This window comes from Schistocerca gregaria, chromosome 5, assembly GCF_023897955.1.
Source record: "Schistocerca gregaria isolate iqSchGreg1 chromosome 5, iqSchGreg1.2, whole genome shotgun sequence".
NCBI classification, from domain to species: domain Eukaryota; kingdom Metazoa; phylum Arthropoda; class Insecta; order Orthoptera; family Acrididae; genus Schistocerca; species Schistocerca gregaria.
This window is the reverse complement of record NC_064924.1, coordinates 366,945,937-366,966,402: the sequence shown is the minus strand read 5'-3', so window position 1 is coordinate 366,966,402 and position 20,466 is coordinate 366,945,937. Positions and strand designations below refer to the sequence as shown.

Below are 20,466 nucleotides of genomic sequence, written 5' to 3'. Positions count from 1 at the left end.
TAGTCACCTGCTCAAACATCACATCAATGTTACCGTGTGAGGGAAAGTCAACAGTGACAAGACAGATGAAAGTTTCTCAGTCTGCCTTGTTTAAAGCCCATCTGGACAGGCATCCGTGGATCTGACACCTGGGCAGTGACAGGAATATGGGAAAGTGGTCACTACCACACAGGTTGTCATGTGCTCTCCATTGGGTAGATGGGAGAAGTCCTGGGCTGTAAATTGATAAATCAATGGCCGAATAACTACCATGAGCCACACTGAAATGTGTGGTGGCCCCAGTATTTAAGAGGCAGAGGTCAAACTGAGACAGTAAATTTTTGGCATCTCTGCCTCAGCCAGTAAACACAGTGCCACCCACAAGGGGTTATGGGTGTTAAAATCTCCCAAAAGTAAGAAAGGTTTAGGGAGTTGATCAATCAGTGCAGTTAATACATTCAGGGATACTGCACCACCTGGAGGAAGATATACTTTGCAGACACTTATTTCCTGCGTCATCCCTACTCTAACAAGAGCGGTTTGAAGGGGCACACATTCACTAGATACTGAGTTTAGGACATAAACGCAAACTCCACCTGACACCTGATTATAGTCGCTATGGTTCCTGTATTGCCGCAAAGGGCAGGGGTCCGCATTTCCAGGAACCAGGTTTCCTGGAGGCCAATGCATAAAGCAGGTGTAAAGCTTAACAGTTGCCTTATTCCACTGGAGCATAATGTCATCGTGAGACTGGGAAGGCATCAAACATTCAATGAGGCAGTTTACACCTCAGGGTCACCTGCTGCCACTGATTTATTCCCTGAGCAGTCTATATCCATTGTGTCTAAGGGTCTGGCGAGATCTCAGTCCTCAGTGGATGCCAGAATCTCTACCTAATCCCCACACGCAGAGCTTGTAGGTAGCGGTGGTGTTGGTGCCTTGGTCTTGGGGGTCTTCTTTTATTGACTTTCCTCGCTGCTCCCTGGGATTCTCTGGCTGGGAGGGGTTTACTTATTCAGACTCCAGGACTGAGGATGATCGTGAAGCCCTACGAACAGCTGCTTTCGGGCACTTCAGCCACTGGCGGCATCAGCTTTCCCATTGGCTCACTCTTCGGAAAAATTTTGAAAAATGGAGCTCAAACCCTACAGGGGAAAATCACATAAAGGCTGAAACATGTGAGACTCCTTGTAGTCGCCTCTTAAGACAGGCAGGAAGACCTCAGGCCTATTCTAATCCCCAGACCTGCAAGGGGTACTCATCTCACCAAACTTGTCCTCTAAACCTGGGAATGGAGTGACCCAGGAGACCCCTTCCTGGTGAGAGGAGCCACAGAAGACTTACATAAACATCCCCCAACTTGTTACAAGCGAGTAAAGTCTGTGACCGTGCAGAGGATGCTGTTTTTATCAAGACTGACCCAGATCACATTTTGGACAAGCCCTCCACCTCACAAAACTTGTCCTCTAAATGCTCTACATAAAACTGCAGCTTCATCAAAACAAAGGAGTCCCCATCAGTTCTCCTGCATACAAGGTACCAGGGTGAATAATGTTCACTGCCATCTTTAGCCTGGCGTTCCTCCCATGGTGTGGCCAGGGAGGGGAATGATTTAGGATTGTACTTTCTTACATTGTACTGAGACTTGGAATGCTTACAGACTGCTGGTGTTTGATCACCAGCAAGTAATGATGTGGTGTGCTTCATCACGCGTCATCTGCCCTGATGCCACCCACTCCAACCAGGAGCCCTCCCTATGGGCACCACCCAGCTGCTGCAAAGGCCACCTGGCAGGATGGCCATTGCTGGGAGTCCCGATACCCCAGGATGATGGGCATCTATTCCTTGGCATGTGTGTGGAGTTAAGGGCGCAGGCATCAGCAGAGCGGTCCCCGTGTTGTCAGGGGACTACAACAAACAGGGTACATGGTGGCCCTACCACAACAGATTGGCTACTGTGCTGGAAATGAGGTGCAAAGAAGTCCATGGTCATTGTCAGAGCAAAAAGCGACACTGCATAGTGCTTGGTGGAAAATGCATCCAGGAAGGCGTCCTCGCCCAAGAGATGGAGAATGAGCTTGTCGGCAGAGCGACGATGAGAAAGTGGGCTAAAGATCTCAAGGCACGATGGACACAATGCACCATGAAAGGCGCCCTTCCCCTTCCCCAGTTGGCTCACTCTTCAGGAAAATTTTGAAAAATGGAGCTCAAACCCTACAGGGGACCATCACATAAAGGCCGAAACATGTGAGACTCCTTTTAGGCGCCTCTTACAACAGGCAGGAAGACCTCAGGCCTATTCTATTCCCCAGACCTGCAGGGGGTACTCTTTAATGTACTTGTACAAAGGCCTACCTGCTTCTGAAATGCAGCATTTTTATTCTCCACCTTGGTCAGTCGCTTCCTGCATTGCTGCTGCCTGTTTCCAGCAACTGTGCAACCTCCATCTGACAATACAAAAAATGAGACACAACTACAGAAAACATATAGCTTGGAAAGCAGACTAATCTTTATGCCACATCACGGCCCAATGTGATTCAGAACACTGATTTACATAATGGTCAAACCTTCTGCATGTACTATAGAGCTGGCACTGCCTTCACGTACTGCAGCTCACGCCACCTAAGTTAAAGTACTGGCACCTCACCAGTCTCAATATCATTCAAATACCACTCACTACAATTACCTCTCAACTGAAAGAGATCTGCAGGCTCTTGCACATTCACATTTGTCACTTTTAAATTTCTATTGATTTTCTGTTTACTGGTCATGGCCATAACACAGAGAACAATAAAAGTCAAAACAAAAGTGTCACACACCAACCTATAGTGCTGGACTGCAAGTTGTGGCTGAAGTTGCAATGCTGAGCCAGCTACCGTTCTTACAGCAGACATAACAACCACGTACAAACTTTCCATTGAATGTTAGTTGAGAACAGGTCGAAGTCAGAATGCAGTGGACCACCACTCCAGGACAAAGGTGACTAGTGGCCTGGTGTGTGGCTGCCTGTGTGATGCCCAATGGGCATTAGTAAAGCAGCATTAAATTAAATAAAAAAAATTATTGCTCAGCAATACACAGATGAAGTGAGGATCCCAAAGCTGCCTGCGACAGCAAGACAGAAGCAATGTACACCCTGCCGGGAGTGCACTGACACCAGCAATTGGTCTGCATGGATGCTCATATGAATGACAAGGGTGGTACAAGGCTGCTGAGGTGGCGGGTGGCTCCTATCATCAGTTAAACTGCCAGCAGCAGCAGCAGCAACAGCCGCCATCCTGTGTGCACAGCACAAAGTGACATTGAGACACTCTGTGGCTTCCGGACAGGAGAGCGTTCAGCAACAGTGGAAAATGCCCACAGGAGCAAGCGGTAGGCAGTGGATAGGCATGCATGCACAATAATGGAAGAGCGGCTCCACATTTGGGACAGTAGGGTACGCCACCAAGTGACCCGCTTATTGGTATCACTAAAGTCCCTCTCTTCGGACTCAGCATGGATGATGGTGCTGTTGCTAACAGCGTCAAAGTTCCCAGGGTGAGACTCGCTGTTCTACAGAAGCATGTAAACAGCTAGAGGAGCAGATGGTAGATGAACACAGCCCCTCCTCCAGACTGGTCAGCTGCAGCTTAACGTATCTCCACTGAACACTAAGCAATATTTATACAAGACTGGCCCTTACTTGTTTTGCTACAGTACTAATTCCTTTGCCCCAACTTGCCAAATTGCTGTAAACTGGACATGGGGAAATTAGGCTATCAGAGTAGTAGTGGTTCATCTTTTTGCTACATATATAATATGGCACCTCGGACAACCCAGCTTGGCTGTGGGGGTGAGATAACCAGCTCATGGTGCACCCGTAATATGGTGACATCAGCAGAATTCCCTGGTTGAAATTCTGCTCATCTGTTATGGCTTGACTTGCTTTCCTCAGTATCTTGTGTCAGGCAGAAAGGCGTCTGAATTTTTACTATATAACTGAATCAGAGATGAGTAGGTAATAAGTCTAGCAATGATTTGGGCCACAAATAGAAAATTTCATTGACATTAAGAAGTTTGACATACAGCAGATAGTTACACCAGAGCATCCAAACATTTAACAGGACATAGAGGATGCTTCACTGAACAATTTGAGGCAGGGAACCTGGGGTCAGAGGAGCCATCTTAAGGAGATAATAGGAATAACACATTACTGTGTACTTTTTATTTACATTAATTAACTGAAAATACCATCATTGACACAATAAATGTACCATTTGTAATGTATCTTACAAAATCTGCCGAAACCGACAACCATCAACCGTAAAGCAAGTATGACATTGCCGAACAAGATTCTGACACACACTGTCAAATATGCCTGATGTCTTTCGAATCACATTACTGGCATCTACAATTCTGGCAACTGATTCCATCTCCGTATCCACTAAGGTCTCATACACATGTGGCTTTAGATATCTGCATAGCAAACAATCAAGGGGTTTCAATTCTGGTGACCTCGTAGGCCATGGCATAGGACTTCCCCTTCCAATCCAGTGACCAGGAAATGCTGCACCGGTATTGCTCCATCATATTGCATTGTATGTCTCCGGATAGCACTGATTAATGAATGGGTCTGTCAGTTCACAGCACGTTCTGTCATGGGACAATGTAAGAACGATACAACGAACGATACAACAGAGCCACTTTATGGACAAGTAAACAAAACCTGCATCATGACTTCCTGGTAATCAGGCTCATCCTCCTTGTTACCTTGCAGGAAATAAATAATATATATGTAAATAAACAGCACAGTGTGAGTAAACGTGTATGCATTTTAGTTGTAAATAAGCTGGAAAACAGTAATATTAGACAAAGCGGTACACGAGTTTACTTCCATAACTCCCAGGTTCCCTACCTCAAACTGTTCAGTGAAGCATTCTCTATATCCATCACGCTCTCACAGAAACACACCAGTGGTCATTCCCAGAAACAATGTGGATGCGTGAAACATTAATTAAGCCAGAGATGCAGGCAACGGGGGAAGAGGTGCAAGTATTATGCTATGAGGGACATTCACCTGGCTTCCATGGGTCCTTTGTAGTAATCTAAGGCATCATGACAGTGAGGACTAAATGAATATTATTGCATATCACCTGCATCTCATCATACTTGATTTCTTCTGCAGTGGTGATGGCATATTGCAGCAGAATAACTGTCTGTATTGTAAGGTCAGAATCATGCTAAAATGGTTTGAGATGCATGAAAGTGACCTTACACATGGTTTAAACCCAATGGAACAAATCTCAGATGCTATTGAGCACCATAAAATCATTGTCCAAAATTTACAGACTTGCATGACCTGTGTGAAACATAGGAACCTACCAAGGACTTCTCAAATCCATGCCATGCTATTAAGCTGGTGTATGTATGTGCAAACAATGGAAATCCCTAGAGGGAGCAACAAAAATAATAATTAATATAGACTGCTCCTCACCAAAATGATGGACATTTGAAAAATAGGCTAAGCTCTCTCTCTCTCTCTCTCTCTCTCCTCTCTCTCTCTCACACACACGGGGGAGAGAGGGGAGAGGGAGGGAGGGGGCGGGAGGGAGAGGGCGGGAGGGGTGCAGGAGAGAGAGAGAGAGAGAGAGAGAGAGAGAGAGAGAGATTCTTACTTTCTCTTTAATCTATTCTAACTCTACAATCTATTCTTTAGCTGACAAGTTCCACACCATAACATTTATCAGGAATTTGATATGCAGAATATGAAACAGAGGAACCAAAACTGAGGGTAGCCAAACAAAAGGATAAATGCTGAAACCTATTTTCAAATGTTCCTTTACAAAGAAATGAACAGAAGTACTGGCCCAGTATAATTTCCACACCATTGCAAAGATGAGTGAAATGGATATTACTGTAAGTGGTACTTAAAAACTGCTGAAATCACTAAAGCAGAAGTAGTTTCCAAGATTCAATGGAAGCCAATCACATTCTATACTATATTTGCAGCTGTGTTAGCTCCCACTTGAACCACAAGTTACTATATATCCTTTGAACAAAAACTGTTCCCAGCAGTTGAAAGAGTACAGGTCACATCTGTCTAAGAGGGCAACAGAAACACAAAACTGTACCACCCGATCTCACAACATACAGGTTGTAGAAGGCTAGAATGTATTCTGAGTTCCAACAGTGTCTGCTCCATGAGACGCACCATGGTTCAGGAAACATTAGTCAAGCAAAACTCAACTGGCACTTTACTCATAGATTTCCTGAAAGCCACAGTTCTAGATAATTAGGCTGATGCACTATTTCAACCTACGAAAAGCATTTGACTGCACACCTCAGCGAAATTTATTAAGAAATTTATGTTTGTATGGGATATCAAACTAAATTTGTACTGGGTTGAGGATTTTTTGTAGAAAGGCTGCAGAATGTTATCAAGAGAAGTCATGCCAAGAATACCATGGGGATGGGTGTTGAGATATTTTGTGTTCATTTTCAGTATTGATAACCTAGCAGACAATATTAATAGTAACCTCAGACTTTTTCAGATGACGTAATTATCTATAATGAAGTACTAATCAGGAAAAAAACTGAAAAAGATCAAGGCCGATCCTGGTATGATTTCAATGTGCTAGATTGATAAGTTGCTTTAAATGTATAGGAATGTATAAAATTCTGCACTTCACGAAAAGTAGATGTAAACTATCCCACAAGCCTGCTTACAAAGTTTTAAGAACGATTATTAAGTGAAGAATCTAGCAATAAACTATGTGTAGTTCCTGCAGAGACTGTGAAGACTGATTTCTGCATACAAAGAGGCATTTAAGCAGCTAACTTTACTGCAGTTGTATGTGACTGAGACAGGAATAGAAAGAAACCCTAACATGTGGTGCAATACAAAGTCCCCTCTACCATGCCTTTGCCTGTGATTTGCAGGGTATTTATGTAGATGTAGGTACATTACAGTCTTGCATGATACAACATATTTGCGTGTGTTACACCAGGTTAGAAACTACCAATGCACAGGGAAGCACAGAATGCAGATTCCTACAATATTGTCCACTTTTTTCTGTATATAGAATGGTTATTCTTTTCAATGAAGGCTCTTCTCTTTCACAATTAATAAACATTTTCCCAAACAATGTGTGTTTCTTTGCCGTTATTTTCTGTCCGGTATTACTTAGTTGGGCTAACCTCCTCCTCCATGCTCCACAGTCTAAATGCTGCATCAAATATGTATCAACAATCATAAATCATTTTAATATACTGTCAAACCTAATGTCATTAAATGTGATAAAAATAATTTTCTGCAGTAACAAAACATTACAAATGCTCATCATTTGGAGGCTGCTTTAGAACACTCCATGAAGTTTACATTGGTCCTACTCATGGGACTGCCAACTTCGTATGCATTTTAACAAGCATTTTGTGTCCCGTGTTTCATTGTTGAGGAAAAATTTACGTATCATCTGAAATTCAAAATATATGTTTAAGAATATTATTACTTTATCCTATTCTGTACAGAGAATACATTATTACAAATTTTATTGCAGGCAGAATACCAGCAGCAGTACAGTGTGCCAGGAAGTTGTTCCTCTGCAGCCTCCATCTGGTTTTTCTGATGGTCAAGAATTATCAGAAGCTGAATGTGATAGAGAAACCATCAGAGAAAATGTTGCTGGTCTTCCTCTTTTCAGGCATGAAGAACTAGAACAGGAATTGTCCACTCTTGTAAAACGGTAAAATATAACAGGCTTTTTTTTCATTATTAATACCATTTACAATTTGCTCTCAGAACTAAGAGTATGGCAACCCACTTCTGGTACAGAATTTAACATGACCCTGACATTCGCAAATAAATTGCTCTCTAGCCTATTTGTCTAGTATAAAATTATAGGGTATCAGAGTAACTGAAAATAAGGTTTCACTGTGAGATTACTTCTACACTCTAACTGGGCTTGAACTTAGAGATATTGGTATTAACCCTGACAATGACAAGACATTTTTAATAATTTGCGTTACCAGTGGGAAGGAGGTACTTTATGTCCTTCATAAAAAAATATTAAAAAGAAATCAAAGATCATTATTTTTGTTTTAACAACCTATGTTTTTAAAGAGCTACTGATGTGTAAGAAAAATCCAGAATCTGAAAATATATTCTAGCACAGTCTTAGCATCACCTACACCCTTTCAATAGTGTGTACTACCAAGGGGAGGGGGGTTGATGACCACAACAAATTTTGTTAACTGTTGTTGGCTTTTACTCACACTTTTCAAACAGATATTGATTGTAAGCAGGGTCCTAAATCTGAAGATATTGGATATGACAGTTAACAATGTAAAGAAAAGACAGATTGCTACTTACTATAAAGATGAAACATTAAGTTGCAGATAGGCACAACTATAAGACATTTATATCAGCTTTCACCCACAGTTTTCTGTGACTTAATGGCATTCCGGTCCAAGATGTAGCCGGAGATGGCGGTCTTGTATGCCTGAGGTATGCTTGCTAGTGTGTGCGCTTGTGTTTTCCTGACGAAGTCTGTGTCTGAAAGCTAATGTGTAACTGTGCCCTAGCTGTATGTGTCTTCAGCTTAACGTTCCACCTTTACAGTAAGTAGCAACTATCTTTTCCTTACGTTGTTGATATTCCAACCTGGAGTTTCCATTGTTCGTATATGGGATTCATTGTGAAAGGTCACATTTAGTACTAACACATAAATTTTTAGTTTAAGTTTAACAGAAAAATTTAAATCATTTATGGAAACTGGTAGAATACACCTTTAAAAACAAAAAATGTTTTTTTTTTTTTTTTTCAAAATTTTAAAATATAAAGTACCTACTAGATCATATTGCAAGGGTTAAGCAAAACATGATTTCATATATATGTAACAATTGTTTTTGGATATACTGTAAATATTAGTCTTCTATTTTGATAAAACAAACAGCCTTTCAGTTGGACATAGCTAATTGCATTTACACCAGTAACACTCTACTTGTCCCAAGTTCACACACCAGTAAGATGGCAACATGACAATTTTCTTTTATATTGGATGTTCCATGGTCTTCGCATTTCCTGGTAGAAGTTTCAAGAAAGGACAAGTCTATCAGAGTAATACTAAAAGAGAAAGTATTACTGCCTCTAAAATGTTGAATTTGAGAATTTAGTGACATATTAGCACTAACTTCGCAATACTATGCCTGTTAGCAAACTTACACTACCAAGTTGAATTCAACTTGGACATCGCATTAGAAGTGAAACATGAAGATGTGGTATAGTTTCAGAAAACAATAACAGTGGCTATATATGCCTTCATTGACATTTACTACATCATTAGCTATACTCTGTGATGGCTTAGTGTACTATACACAGACAGCTACATCACTGCCATTCAGGCAGTAGGAGAGTTGTTCAGAACTTGCATCTGCATATTACAGATGGATTTCATACACTAAGTTCAGTCAACACCTTTCTTGTGGAGCAAATCACCCAATTTGCTAACACATGGATGGATGTTGGAGAACCCACAGAGTTCCAGCTGAAACATGGTTGCAATGCAATGCCTGTTCTCACTTGAAGGACCATCTCTATGGCTACATTGTCCTCTGGCACAGCCTACATGATCCTATGATAATTTGCAGTACTGTGTTGAAAGGAAAGAGGTACTGCTGTGCTCTCTTTCTCTTGGAGCTATGGGGTATGCATTGAAAGCATTGTAGGGTAGCAAATGCTAGTAATCTGGTTTTCTTCCAAACTCCTGCTGCTCTTTTCAGCCAAGACTATATTAAAAGCAGCAATGCTCAGTACGTTAATGGTATCTAAAGACCAGATTCAATCTAGGTTATTTGCTGTAGAGACTAATACATGTTGAAGGATCAATTTAGGGCCTTTTGATTATTTTAAGTCCTCACTCTGTATCAATTGGTACAAAAAGTACACCTAATCTAATGTATCGTAATACAAGCTCACCTCTAAAAATTCTTTTTTCATTTATTGCATACTTACATTAAACATTAGCCCACAAAAAGCTGTCCTCGTGTCATTTGTAAAGAAGGGCAACTCATCTGCTGCGGCCACCTTGTTATTGATCGCAGTCTGCAAGCTCATCTCACAGACCTCCCCAATACCCTTAAAAAACTAAACATCTTACATGTCACTTTGTAAAGCAGAAGGTTGGTTGATTTGGGAAGGAGTAAGGTCTTCGATCCCATCGAATTAGGTAAGGATGGGGAAGGAAGTCCGCCCTGCCCTTTCAGAGGAACCATTCCAGCATTTGTCTGAAGCAATTTAATAATCGAAAACCTAAATCTGGTTGGCCAGACACGGGTTTGAACAGTCATCCTCCAAATGTGAGTCCAGTGTGCTAATCACTGCACCATCTTGCTTGGTAAAGCAGGTATTTTGTAGCTTTGCCATCTGGGTGGTAATTCTCATTCTATTGAATGAGTTTGAAGGAGTACACACCCAAACTGTGAGTGTGAGGCTAGCAGCAGATGTAGTAAGCCTTACATATTGCACCCATCCACTTACTTCCTCAGACCTGTGGTCACTGGCTTCATCTTTTTGGTTCTTGACGTAATGCTACTGCCTATTAATGTGACATCTGTCCATGAAAAATCAAAGTCCATCTTTGTCACCACCATATAAGTAGCTTTGCTAAATGTAATAAATATAGTACATGATACCTCAAAGTTTTCCTTTCACATTTTTGTAGCACAGCACACAAAATTCGCTTATGTTTCATGCAATTGCTTACACTCAGAGCCAAATAGAGAAATGAAAGCTGAAAGGAAGAAATTTTGCTACAGCTCAGGTCATAATGGATTAGGCATGATGAGACTACTTATCAGTCACTGTAATGAAAAGAGCAAGTACATACTAAGAAATATCAGGCACGGTGCATATGTCAGCTAGGTTGCAGTTTCTACTGCAGAACAGGGTGAAAGCTTCAAACCAGATAATTAGGAAATTTACTTAAGTACTTTTTTTTAAAAACCTGGTGGTTCAACCGTACACGTCACAGGCTCATTTGAGGTATTATGTATGAAATTTAAAATAAAACTCTGTTTGCTTTGTTTTAACCATATGATGAAAGTCTATAAAATTGTTTCAGATATCGACAGGAACGAGACAGAGAGAAACAAGATTACACAATACATGTCTGAGCCCCCTAAGCTACAAAGAATTCCATTGAGGTGAATGAGCTTTAAGACTTGAATCACAGTGCTCACAGAATTCTCCTTCAGTGTCTTAACATTTCAACAGCACAGTGAGCTGTTTAGCTGATTGAATATAGTGTGTGTATGTGTGTTAATGCAAAAACAGTGTGTGAAGAAAGTGTGAACTAAACAAGTGAAACACTATTTCATTTTGTACATGCTGCTGCATATGTTTCTGTCCAATGAACACCAATATCAAAATGGTGCAATTTATACTGACCTTGTGAAAACCAATGGGTGAGATGTTGAGTGGTAACGTTGGAGTTTTTTGTAAAAAAAGTATTTTGTAAACAAACTATATACATATATATATATATATTTGTAGCTTCTATTAATGAAGCATGATAAATGACTGCAACAACTGTTATATTATCTATGACTGTTAAAGAACCGTGACATATATACAATTATTAAAACACTGTTATTAAGACATATATTCTATTCATGTATGTCTGTGTGGTGCAGGCAAAGTCCAAAATGTAGCCTCCTGTCTTACGCTCAGTTTTATTGCTCTTCAAATATTTTCCACAGATACAGAAGGTTACATGATCTAATTGTTGCTGTTAGCAGTAATGAAGAATGACTTTAATGCAATTCAGTGGTCTTATTGCAAGATGGTTTTATAACCTGATACCATATTTACAGCAATGGGATATTCAGGTAAATCTGAATAAGTACAAAATAATGTTCTTTTTTTTAAGTATGGAAAAGAACTGACAAAAATTTATTTTCTGTATTCACTGATTTTATAATAAAACTGAAAGAAAATTTTGAAAATTTACTTTTCAATTACAAATTATCTTCACAATCACTCTCGCCTCGTGACATTCAGTTTACAGGGACCATAAATTAATAAAATTATGCATGTTTATAAGAGAACTGAAAACATACCTGTTGCTCAGCTTATATTTAATATAAGCAACTACAGGGTGGCAAAAAGGAAATAAAAGTAACAGCAAGACGTAGTACAGAAAGAAGTTTTAACCCATTAACTTGTTATTACTAAATGGTGATAATTACGTTTTGTCAATTTGGTATAAAATGCAACGACAATCAAAACAAAGTAATCATAACAGTGAATTGTTGAAATCATGATCAGTGAGACATGTTTACAGCTGTAGTTTTCTGAATTGTCACATTGGTAACTGAAGAAGAAAGGATTTTTGTGTCAAAAACATTTTATAAAAGTGGTGCTACTGTTATTGTTAATGAATGGGGAAGGTACTTAAGAACCGAACCACCATCTGGACAGACAGTGTACTACATACGAGGAGATTCGAAGAACATGGATTTGTTATGGATGCACTAATATCTGGCCACCCAACAACAGCCACTACTGAGTAAAATGAACTGCGGGTACATTTAGCTCTGACCCAAAGTCCACAAAAATCAACCAGACAATTAGCAACTGAGCTGTATTTATCACAAAGGTCAGTGCAAAGAATGTTACACAAACAGAAGTTTAAACATTACATTCTACATTTACAACATGGGTGATTTTGTGAACTGATGCTTGATCAACAGAAACCTAATCAATTCAATAAAACTGTATTGTCTAACAAGGCCAATTTTAAGTTATGCAGACACAAACAAACATGACTGGTCTTACTAGTGTACCGACAGTCAAAATCTTTTGTTAGAACAACCACTAAATCAAACTAGCTTGAGTGTTTGGGGGGCAATATGTTCATTTGGTAAACTTGGACCATATTTTCTTGAAGGAACAGTGACACGAGATAACAATTTGGATATGCTTCATAATTACGAGATACCAGGACATAAATGAAACTTTCCAAAGAAAAGTGACTGGTCGAAGGTCAGATATTGACATGCCTCCACGTTCACCCATGGATTTTTTCCTCTGGGGTGTCGTCAAGGACTCCATTTACTCTCTAAAGCCTCAGACCATTACTGAACTAAAAGACTACATACACAATGCATTTCATGGTTTTGACAGTGATACCACACTATGCTGTAGAGTATGTAGCAGTGTTCCAAAAAGGCTTCAAAAATGTATTAATGACAACGGAAAACAGTTTGGACATAAAAAATAATTTTATGTATTCCTTGTATTCAATCTTTTGTTTAAATCAGAGTCCAGTAACTTTTGCACCACCCTGTATAATTATAAAATAGTATGTATTAACTTGAGTGTTCGTAGTGAGACAAATGAAAGCAAACAGATTAAAAAGAAAAGAAAAAGAAACATTAAGGTAGACATGGTTTGACATTAACAATTAGGAGAATACCCCAACAACCTTGGGTTATGATACAATCTCAATCACACAACACACTAACTTATAGTGGCACAAACAGAAAAATACTGAATACACAAAACCATATCACCACAAGGTTGATAGACCTGTATAAGTTTGGTTGGTGTATCTCAATCCTCACTTCTGCAATGTGGTGTTTCCAGTTCTCTCTGTTCTTAGATGCAATCTTATTCAGTTCCCCATGAAGGTCTTCATTTCTAATGTGATTCAATATGTACACTGCTCAGCAAACTTATTTCAGATAATTGGATAATTGATTGGTTTTCTACTATGAGAACTGAGTTCTCACTTCTAAAGAGTATGACAAACTTTGTAATTATCTTGTGAAATTTAATCTTTTGGCAGTTTTCAAATGACGACTGACTGTGCCATATATGTGCTGGAATATTAAGTTTTTGGTTTACATCTTTTTGATGTTGGTATCACTACCCTCGATATCTGAAATGTGACAATTGCTTAAGGATTTGGGCAGTTACTGAAATTTTAAATCTTGCTGGCTCTTTCTCTTTGAAAGCTAAGATTTTGGTCATTTCTGTCGATGCATGAAGGCTGTTTTTCCTACACAGTTCATCTGAAATAAATGGTGACTTTTTGCAGTTTATCTTTATCTTCATCTTCTCAGATTATTGTCATTCCATCTGTGAACAATGAGTAATAGCAAAAACTGATAAAAGTCCATGAAGTTTATGCTCTCCATGTCTCTTTCAACTGCAAGATTAAAACATTTGGAAATAAAGTACTGTTTATCAAAACAGCTATCAAACCTTACATATCACAGTCATAATTGTTTTTAAAATCAGTACTCCAATTCCATTTCATATACATACGCAAAACTTATGAAAGTGGTTTCTAACAATTAATCTTGTTCTTAATTAGAAAGCTTCTACCAATCTCTTTTAGAGATAACAGTTCCTTTTGGTGTTACTTGAGATGCATGCAATATTAGCTCAGAAAAGTTAAAAAGCATTAAAACATTTGATATTTTTACACATTTTACAATGTTTAAATATATCACTTGGTGTTTTGCTGTGGCTTCTTTGGAATGAAGCTGTCTGGTCTCAGAGGAGAAAATCTTTTCGGTGATCTCATGTCGGCTGACACAGCCAACAGAGGTACAGTTTTTGTCTGAACCATTTGCTCCACTTCTTGTGTTGATAAGAATTCTTCCTCTGCCAGTGGAGTTTCAATGGCAATTGGCCACTCACCTGAGAAACAAGACTCAGCATAAAATGTTAAAGTACTTTTAATTCATAATCACGGTAGTAATATCCTTAAAAACTCACATGTGTTCCCTTTGTCTGCTATGCTGTTTGATGTCTTCTGTGGAGTATTTTTAGCTGATGAGTTTTGTATTAGTTTCTGTTGTTTGAACTGTTGACGGAACTGTTCTTGTTTCTGTTGCTGTCTCCGCTTCCTTTCAAGTCGACTTTCTTCATCAGACACGCCATTCTTGTTCACACTATGTAACACTGGTGATGTGCAGGTGGTACTAGGCTTCTTTGTTGTTTTCACTACAAAGCACAAAGAAAGAAAAAACATAAAGGTTCACTATAAAGTTACCCTATACTTAATCTCAATATTATTTCTTTTTATTAATGAATTACTGTAACAGGCAAAATGAATCACCTGACATGGAAGGTGTACATTCTTGATTGTTGGGAAAAAGTTGTGCCAGTGGTTTCTTTTCTGGAGTTATTCCTACATTCTGGGGAATGCCATCACAATTCCTTATTTCAGAAGGATAAAAATCAGAATTCATCAGAATTTCTGATATCTTTCCGCCGAAACTGAGTAAAGCTGATCTTATGCCCCTTAACACAGAATCCTGTTTTGTAAAAATAACAAAGAGATTTAGTTAAAACCACATACTTTTCCTGTAAGGGTCCAACATTATTATTATTTCTTTCCTTTCTCAGACGTTATGTCTTATTATTATTATTATTATTATTATTATTATTATTACTATTGTTGTTTTTGCACAAGCAAGCAGAATGTAACAATATTATGAGAAAGAAAGCTGCTACTCACCATATGGCGAAGATGCTGAGTTGCAGACAGGCACAACAAAAAGACTCTCACAATTAAAACTTTCAGCCATTAAGGCCTTCGTCAACAATAAACACACACACACACACTCACGCAAACGCAATTCAGTTGTGTGTGCAACTCTTCAAAAGGTAAGGAAGATTGTAGTAGTTTGTTCCAGTATTATAGGTGCAAGACATCAATATTAGAAGACCTATCCTTTTAATTCCATTAATATCATATACTTTTGGTAGCATGGAATAGTCAGTCTGATAATGGAGGCAAGTATGGAGGTGGTGGCAAGTACTGTATGGGAGACCAAGGCTTGACTATAATATGTTCTAATGGAAGTAGGATGTAACAATTCTGCAAAAAATGTGAAGGCTTGCAAAAAACAGACTACTATTGAGAGCTGCATCAAAGTTGTCTTTGATCTGAGAACAACAGAAACAACAATTATGGAGACAGTTTGACGCAGCAGTTTTAGATGGGGGTGTTGGAGTTATGGTTGCTTATGATACTGGTAGAGGTCAGGCCTCAACTACCACATTCACTAGACTGCCAACATCAGCAAGCAATTACACAGTAGCCACTACCAAATGTTTTGTGTACTCTGCCTTGATCTGGATTGTGTGTTACTCATTGTTAACCTTTCTTATTTTGAAACAAGTAAGGATACTAATCCTGGTCCTATATGAGGTTTAAGTATGACTGTCAACACCAGAAGGAATCAGTAATCCGTACCACTGTATGTCAGTTCTGCTTTCACAGAAGCAAAATCTTGGCTCTCAGCCCTGCAGGAGGGAGGAGGGACTTTTACCCCCTCCTCTCTCCTCACCTCTTGGGTGATCTACTTGTTTACACTTGCCGTGACTGCAATATCTCCAGGTATCTTCCAGTATATGACCTCTAAATACAAGTGTTAGCGGTCATTAACTTGTGCTCTGTGCAAAATTCTACCAGGTCACTCCCCTTTTCACTCCCCCACTGTCCCTTCTCTTACTATCTTTCCTTCTCTTCCTTTTTCTGTTATCAAATTCCAGCTCCCATCACAATTAAATGTCTATCTCCTTTCACACTTGAATAAATTATTTTATCTCATGAACCATTCTTTCAATCTATCATGTACACAGCTAGCGGCCATATACACTTGTACTTCAGCTGTGAGTGCTAGCTGGCTTTGTATCTGTCTTGAATATGATCATTTGTTCATTATGCTCTTCACAGTAGCACACCTGAATTCCTATTTTCTTATTCATTATTAGAACAGCATCTGCCTTATTGCTGCTTTGATTTTGTTTTGATCATCCCATGGTTACCTAACCAGAAGCTTTGTTCTTCCTGTTGGCATCCTGCATACTCTCTGTTAGTGATAAAGCAAAATCTGTCTTTGCAATATCAAGATTTCTCAGTGTTTCTCTAAGTCATATAATGGGTCAGATCATCAAGGGAACAAGGACCAAAAAATATTTCTTTTGTGCACTTATTAAGTTAGGCAATCTGTCCAACAGAACTGCTCACCCAGCAGTTTGAAAAAATAGGTACGAGTGGCAAGTGAGAAAACATAAAACTGAAGATTCATTAATACATTTCTTGTGGTTTCAGAAGTGACAGTGATGACAGTCACATACTACAGCTGGAGGAGGAAGCAATCAAGCATATTTCATCACTGGTAAGGATTAATGTGAATGCAATTACTTTATCTGACCACTAGCTACTTTGATTGCAACAATTGCTGCTGACAGGTCAGCATACAGATTACTAATGACCTCATGCGAAAATCAAATGACAATGGAAAGTCAAGACCATCAGTTTTGGGAGTCATGATTGTTGCCTCAATTAGTTATTGTATCAATATACAGACTCAAAATACCGGACCATGGGAAAAGTTAGTTTTAGTTTTTGTTATTTATAAAAATTGGATATAGTTGTGGCACACTTAAGTAAAGCTTTCAGAGACACAGTAAGGTAAGGATTTATTATCTTTTTGTATGAAAATGTGGCCACTTCTCAAAAAATTTTTACAGATAAAAGGAAAGAGTAGTGGTGAGGAGAGATAATTTGACATAGAATGATGGAAAATTTAACCACATACAAAGAAACACCTGTTTTACGGTAGCTGGCATCAAGAAAACTCCCATTCACGAGCCAAAATATGTCTGGTCTATTTAATTATGTTACAGAATTCACTAAAATGCAAAATAGAAAATCCATTTCACTTGTGTGTGAGAACAAGTTGAAATTCATGAAAGGGCTACTCTCCTAATACATGTTGTACAAGATGACCTATAAAAAAAAAAATCAGTAACAAACAGATTTATCACTGTACCTCAAAAAAAGAACAGAAAAATATTAAAATTCAAAAATCACTAAGTATTATTTGGTCATTACCTCCCTTGCATGTGACATACTTCGTATTTTACTTGTGAGACCCTCAGATATTCCATAGCCGATTTCCTGGTGGTAAGTGCCATCTTTCAATTCTACTTTGACAACTGATGATATTCCAACTGAAAACACTCCTTCATTGGAATCTACATAATCTGTAAAATACCACAGCCTCAGACAACCAATTCAATTGCAGCATTAAGTTCTAGTATATTAACAGGTTCAAAATTCAAAAGAAGGTCATTGGTATTGTCAAACAATGCGAGAGTTTTCAGTCCAAGTAAATAACATACTGAAGCCAATACTATGTTAAACCAACTAAGTCATTACATATTCTATTTATACCCTGTCATTGTGCAAAGACAGAGCAGTGGTTGTATGAAAATTGGCAAATATTGCTCCGAGTGTCTGGAAAGTAAGTTTGAATGACACATTGACCATAAAATGTTATGCTTCTGCATCTACATCAACATCTACTCTCAGTGAACCATTGTGAAGGGCATGGCAGAGGGTACACCTCACCATACTAGTTATTAGGGCTTTCCCCCATTCCATTCATGTGGGAGTGAGGGAAAAATGACTGTTTAAATATCTCTGTGCATGTTGTAATTAATCTACTCTTATTTTCACAATCCCTATGAGAGTGATGGAGAAAGGAGAACCACTTGTATGAATATCAAGTTGGAAATCTAACTAATTAATGGAAAATCTCATATAAAGATGTGAAACAATTACTAACAAAGAGATAGAGGGGCTGGCCAGTACTTACCTCAGCTCAGTACAGCCGATAGAAACACAAAAAACAACCGAAAATTTAAGCTCCTAGCTTTCGGAATAAATGTTCCTTCGTCATGGAGGAGAGAGGGAAAAGAAAGGGAAGAAGGGAAAGTGGATTTAGTTACTCACAACCCAGGTTATGAAGCAACAGGGAAAGGAAAACAGGGAAGGTAGCAAGGATGGAGGCATGGTTGTCAGAGGGAAGCCAAAGATATTCTACTGCAGGTACTGTGCCAGCTTCAAACCAAAGAGGATGCATACAGAAGTAAAGAGGTGTATAGTATAAAGATGTAGGATGAAAAGATGCATGAATGGCTAAAGAGGAAAGGGAAAGAGGAGAAGACTGAAAAGTAAATGGGAGTGAGGTTGTTTAACGTAGGTTTAGTCCAGGGGGATGGCGGGATGAAAGGATGTGCTGGAGTGCAAGTTCCCATCTCCGCAGTTCAGAGGGACTGGTGTTGGGTGGGAGAATCCAAATGGCACATACAGTGTAGCAGGTTCCTAGGTCCCTAGAATTATGCTGGAGGGCATGCTCCGCTACTGGGTATTGGACATCTCCTAGGCGGACAGTTCGTCTGTGTCCGTTCATGCGCTCAGCCAGTTTAGTTGTTGTCATACCGATGTAAAAGGCTGTGCAGTGCAGGCATATCAGCTGATAAATGACATGTGTAGTCTCACACGTGGCCCTGCCTTGAATTGTGTATGTTTTCCTAGTAGCGGGGCTGGAGTAGGTGGTTGTGGGGGGATGCATGGGGCAGGTTATGCAGCGGGGTCGGTTACAGGGGTAGGAACCGCTGGGTAGAGAAGGTAGTCTGGGAATATTGCAGGGTTTAACAAGGATGTTACGGAGGTTAGGGGGACGACGAAAGGCAACTCTGGGTGGTGTGGGGAGAATTTTGTCAAGGGATGATCTCATTTCAGGGGTTGACTTGAGAAAGTCATATCCCTGGCGGAGTAATTTATTGATGTATTCGAGGCCAGGATAATATTGGGTGACAAGGGGGATGCTTCTGTGTGGTCTGAGGGTAGGAATATTGTTGTTGGACGGGGAGGAATGTATTGCTCGGGAGATCTGTTTGTGGACAAGGTCTGCAGGATAGTTGCGGGAGAGGAAAGCACTGGTCAGGTTATTGGTGTAATTGTTGAGGGATTCGTCACTGGAGCAGATACGTTTGCCACGAATACCTAGGCTGTAGGGAAGGGAGCTTAAATTTTCGGTTGTTTTTTGTGTTTCTATCGGCTGTACTGAGCTGAGGTAAGTACTGGCCAGCCCCTCTATCTCTTTGTTAGTAATTGTTTCATATCAAGTTGGAAACCCAGTTCTAAGCAAAGGGGAAAGCAGAAAGGTGGAAGGAGTATATAGAGGGTCTATACAAGGGTGAAGTACTTGAGGACAATATTATGGAAATGGAAGAGGATGTAGATGAAGATGAAATGGGAGATACGGTACTGCGTGAAGAGTTTAACAGAGCACTGATGGACCTGTGTGGAAACAAGGCCCCGGGAGTAGACAACATTCCATTAGAACTACTGGTAGCCTTGGGAGAGCCAGTCCTGATAAAACTCTACCATCTGGTGAGCAAGATGTATGAGACAGGCGAAATACCCTCAGACTTCAAGAAGAATATAATAATTCCAATCCCAAAGAAAGCAGGTGTTGACAGATGTGAAAATTACTGAACTATCAGTTTAATAATTCACAGCTGTAAAATACTAACGCGAATTCTTTACAGGCGAATGGAAAAACTGGTAGAAGCCGACCTCGGGGAAGATCAGTTCGGATTCCGTAGATATGTTGGAACATGTGAGGCAATACTGA

General features: G+C 39.6%; 2 protein-coding genes across 5 annotated transcripts in view; one reads left to right on the top strand and one right to left on the bottom strand.

Moving 5' to 3' along the window:
* The window catches only part of LOC126271931 (Down syndrome cell adhesion molecule-like protein Dscam2), a 1,166,847-nt gene extending 1,155,433 nt beyond the window's left edge, over positions 1-11,414 (top strand). Inside the window, exons 31-32 of the mRNA XM_049974347.1 lie at positions 7,515-7,700; positions 11,076-11,414. Coding sequence (XP_049830304.1) covers positions 7,515-7,700; positions 11,076-11,127 — 238 coding nt within the window. The 3' untranslated portion in view covers positions 11,128-11,414. The remainder of the gene's footprint in view (positions 1-7,514; positions 7,701-11,075) is intronic.
* Positions 11,415-11,868: 454 nt separating this feature from the next.
* The window catches only part of LOC126271932 (DNA repair protein RAD52 homolog), a 62,292-nt gene continuing 53,694 nt past the window's right edge, over positions 11,869-20,466 (bottom strand). For all 4 annotated transcript variants that reach the window (XM_049974352.1, XM_049974350.1, XM_049974351.1 and 1 more), the window contains 4 exons: positions 17,874-18,025; positions 15,084-15,282; positions 14,741-14,968; positions 11,869-14,662 (listed from right to left, as the gene is read on the bottom strand). In XM_049974352.1, the coding sequence (XP_049830309.1) occupies positions 14,469-14,662; positions 14,741-14,968; positions 15,084-15,282; positions 17,874-18,025 (773 nt within the window). In that variant the 3' untranslated portion in view covers positions 11,869-14,468. The remainder of the gene's footprint in view (positions 14,663-14,740; positions 14,969-15,083; positions 15,283-17,873; positions 18,026-20,466) is intronic.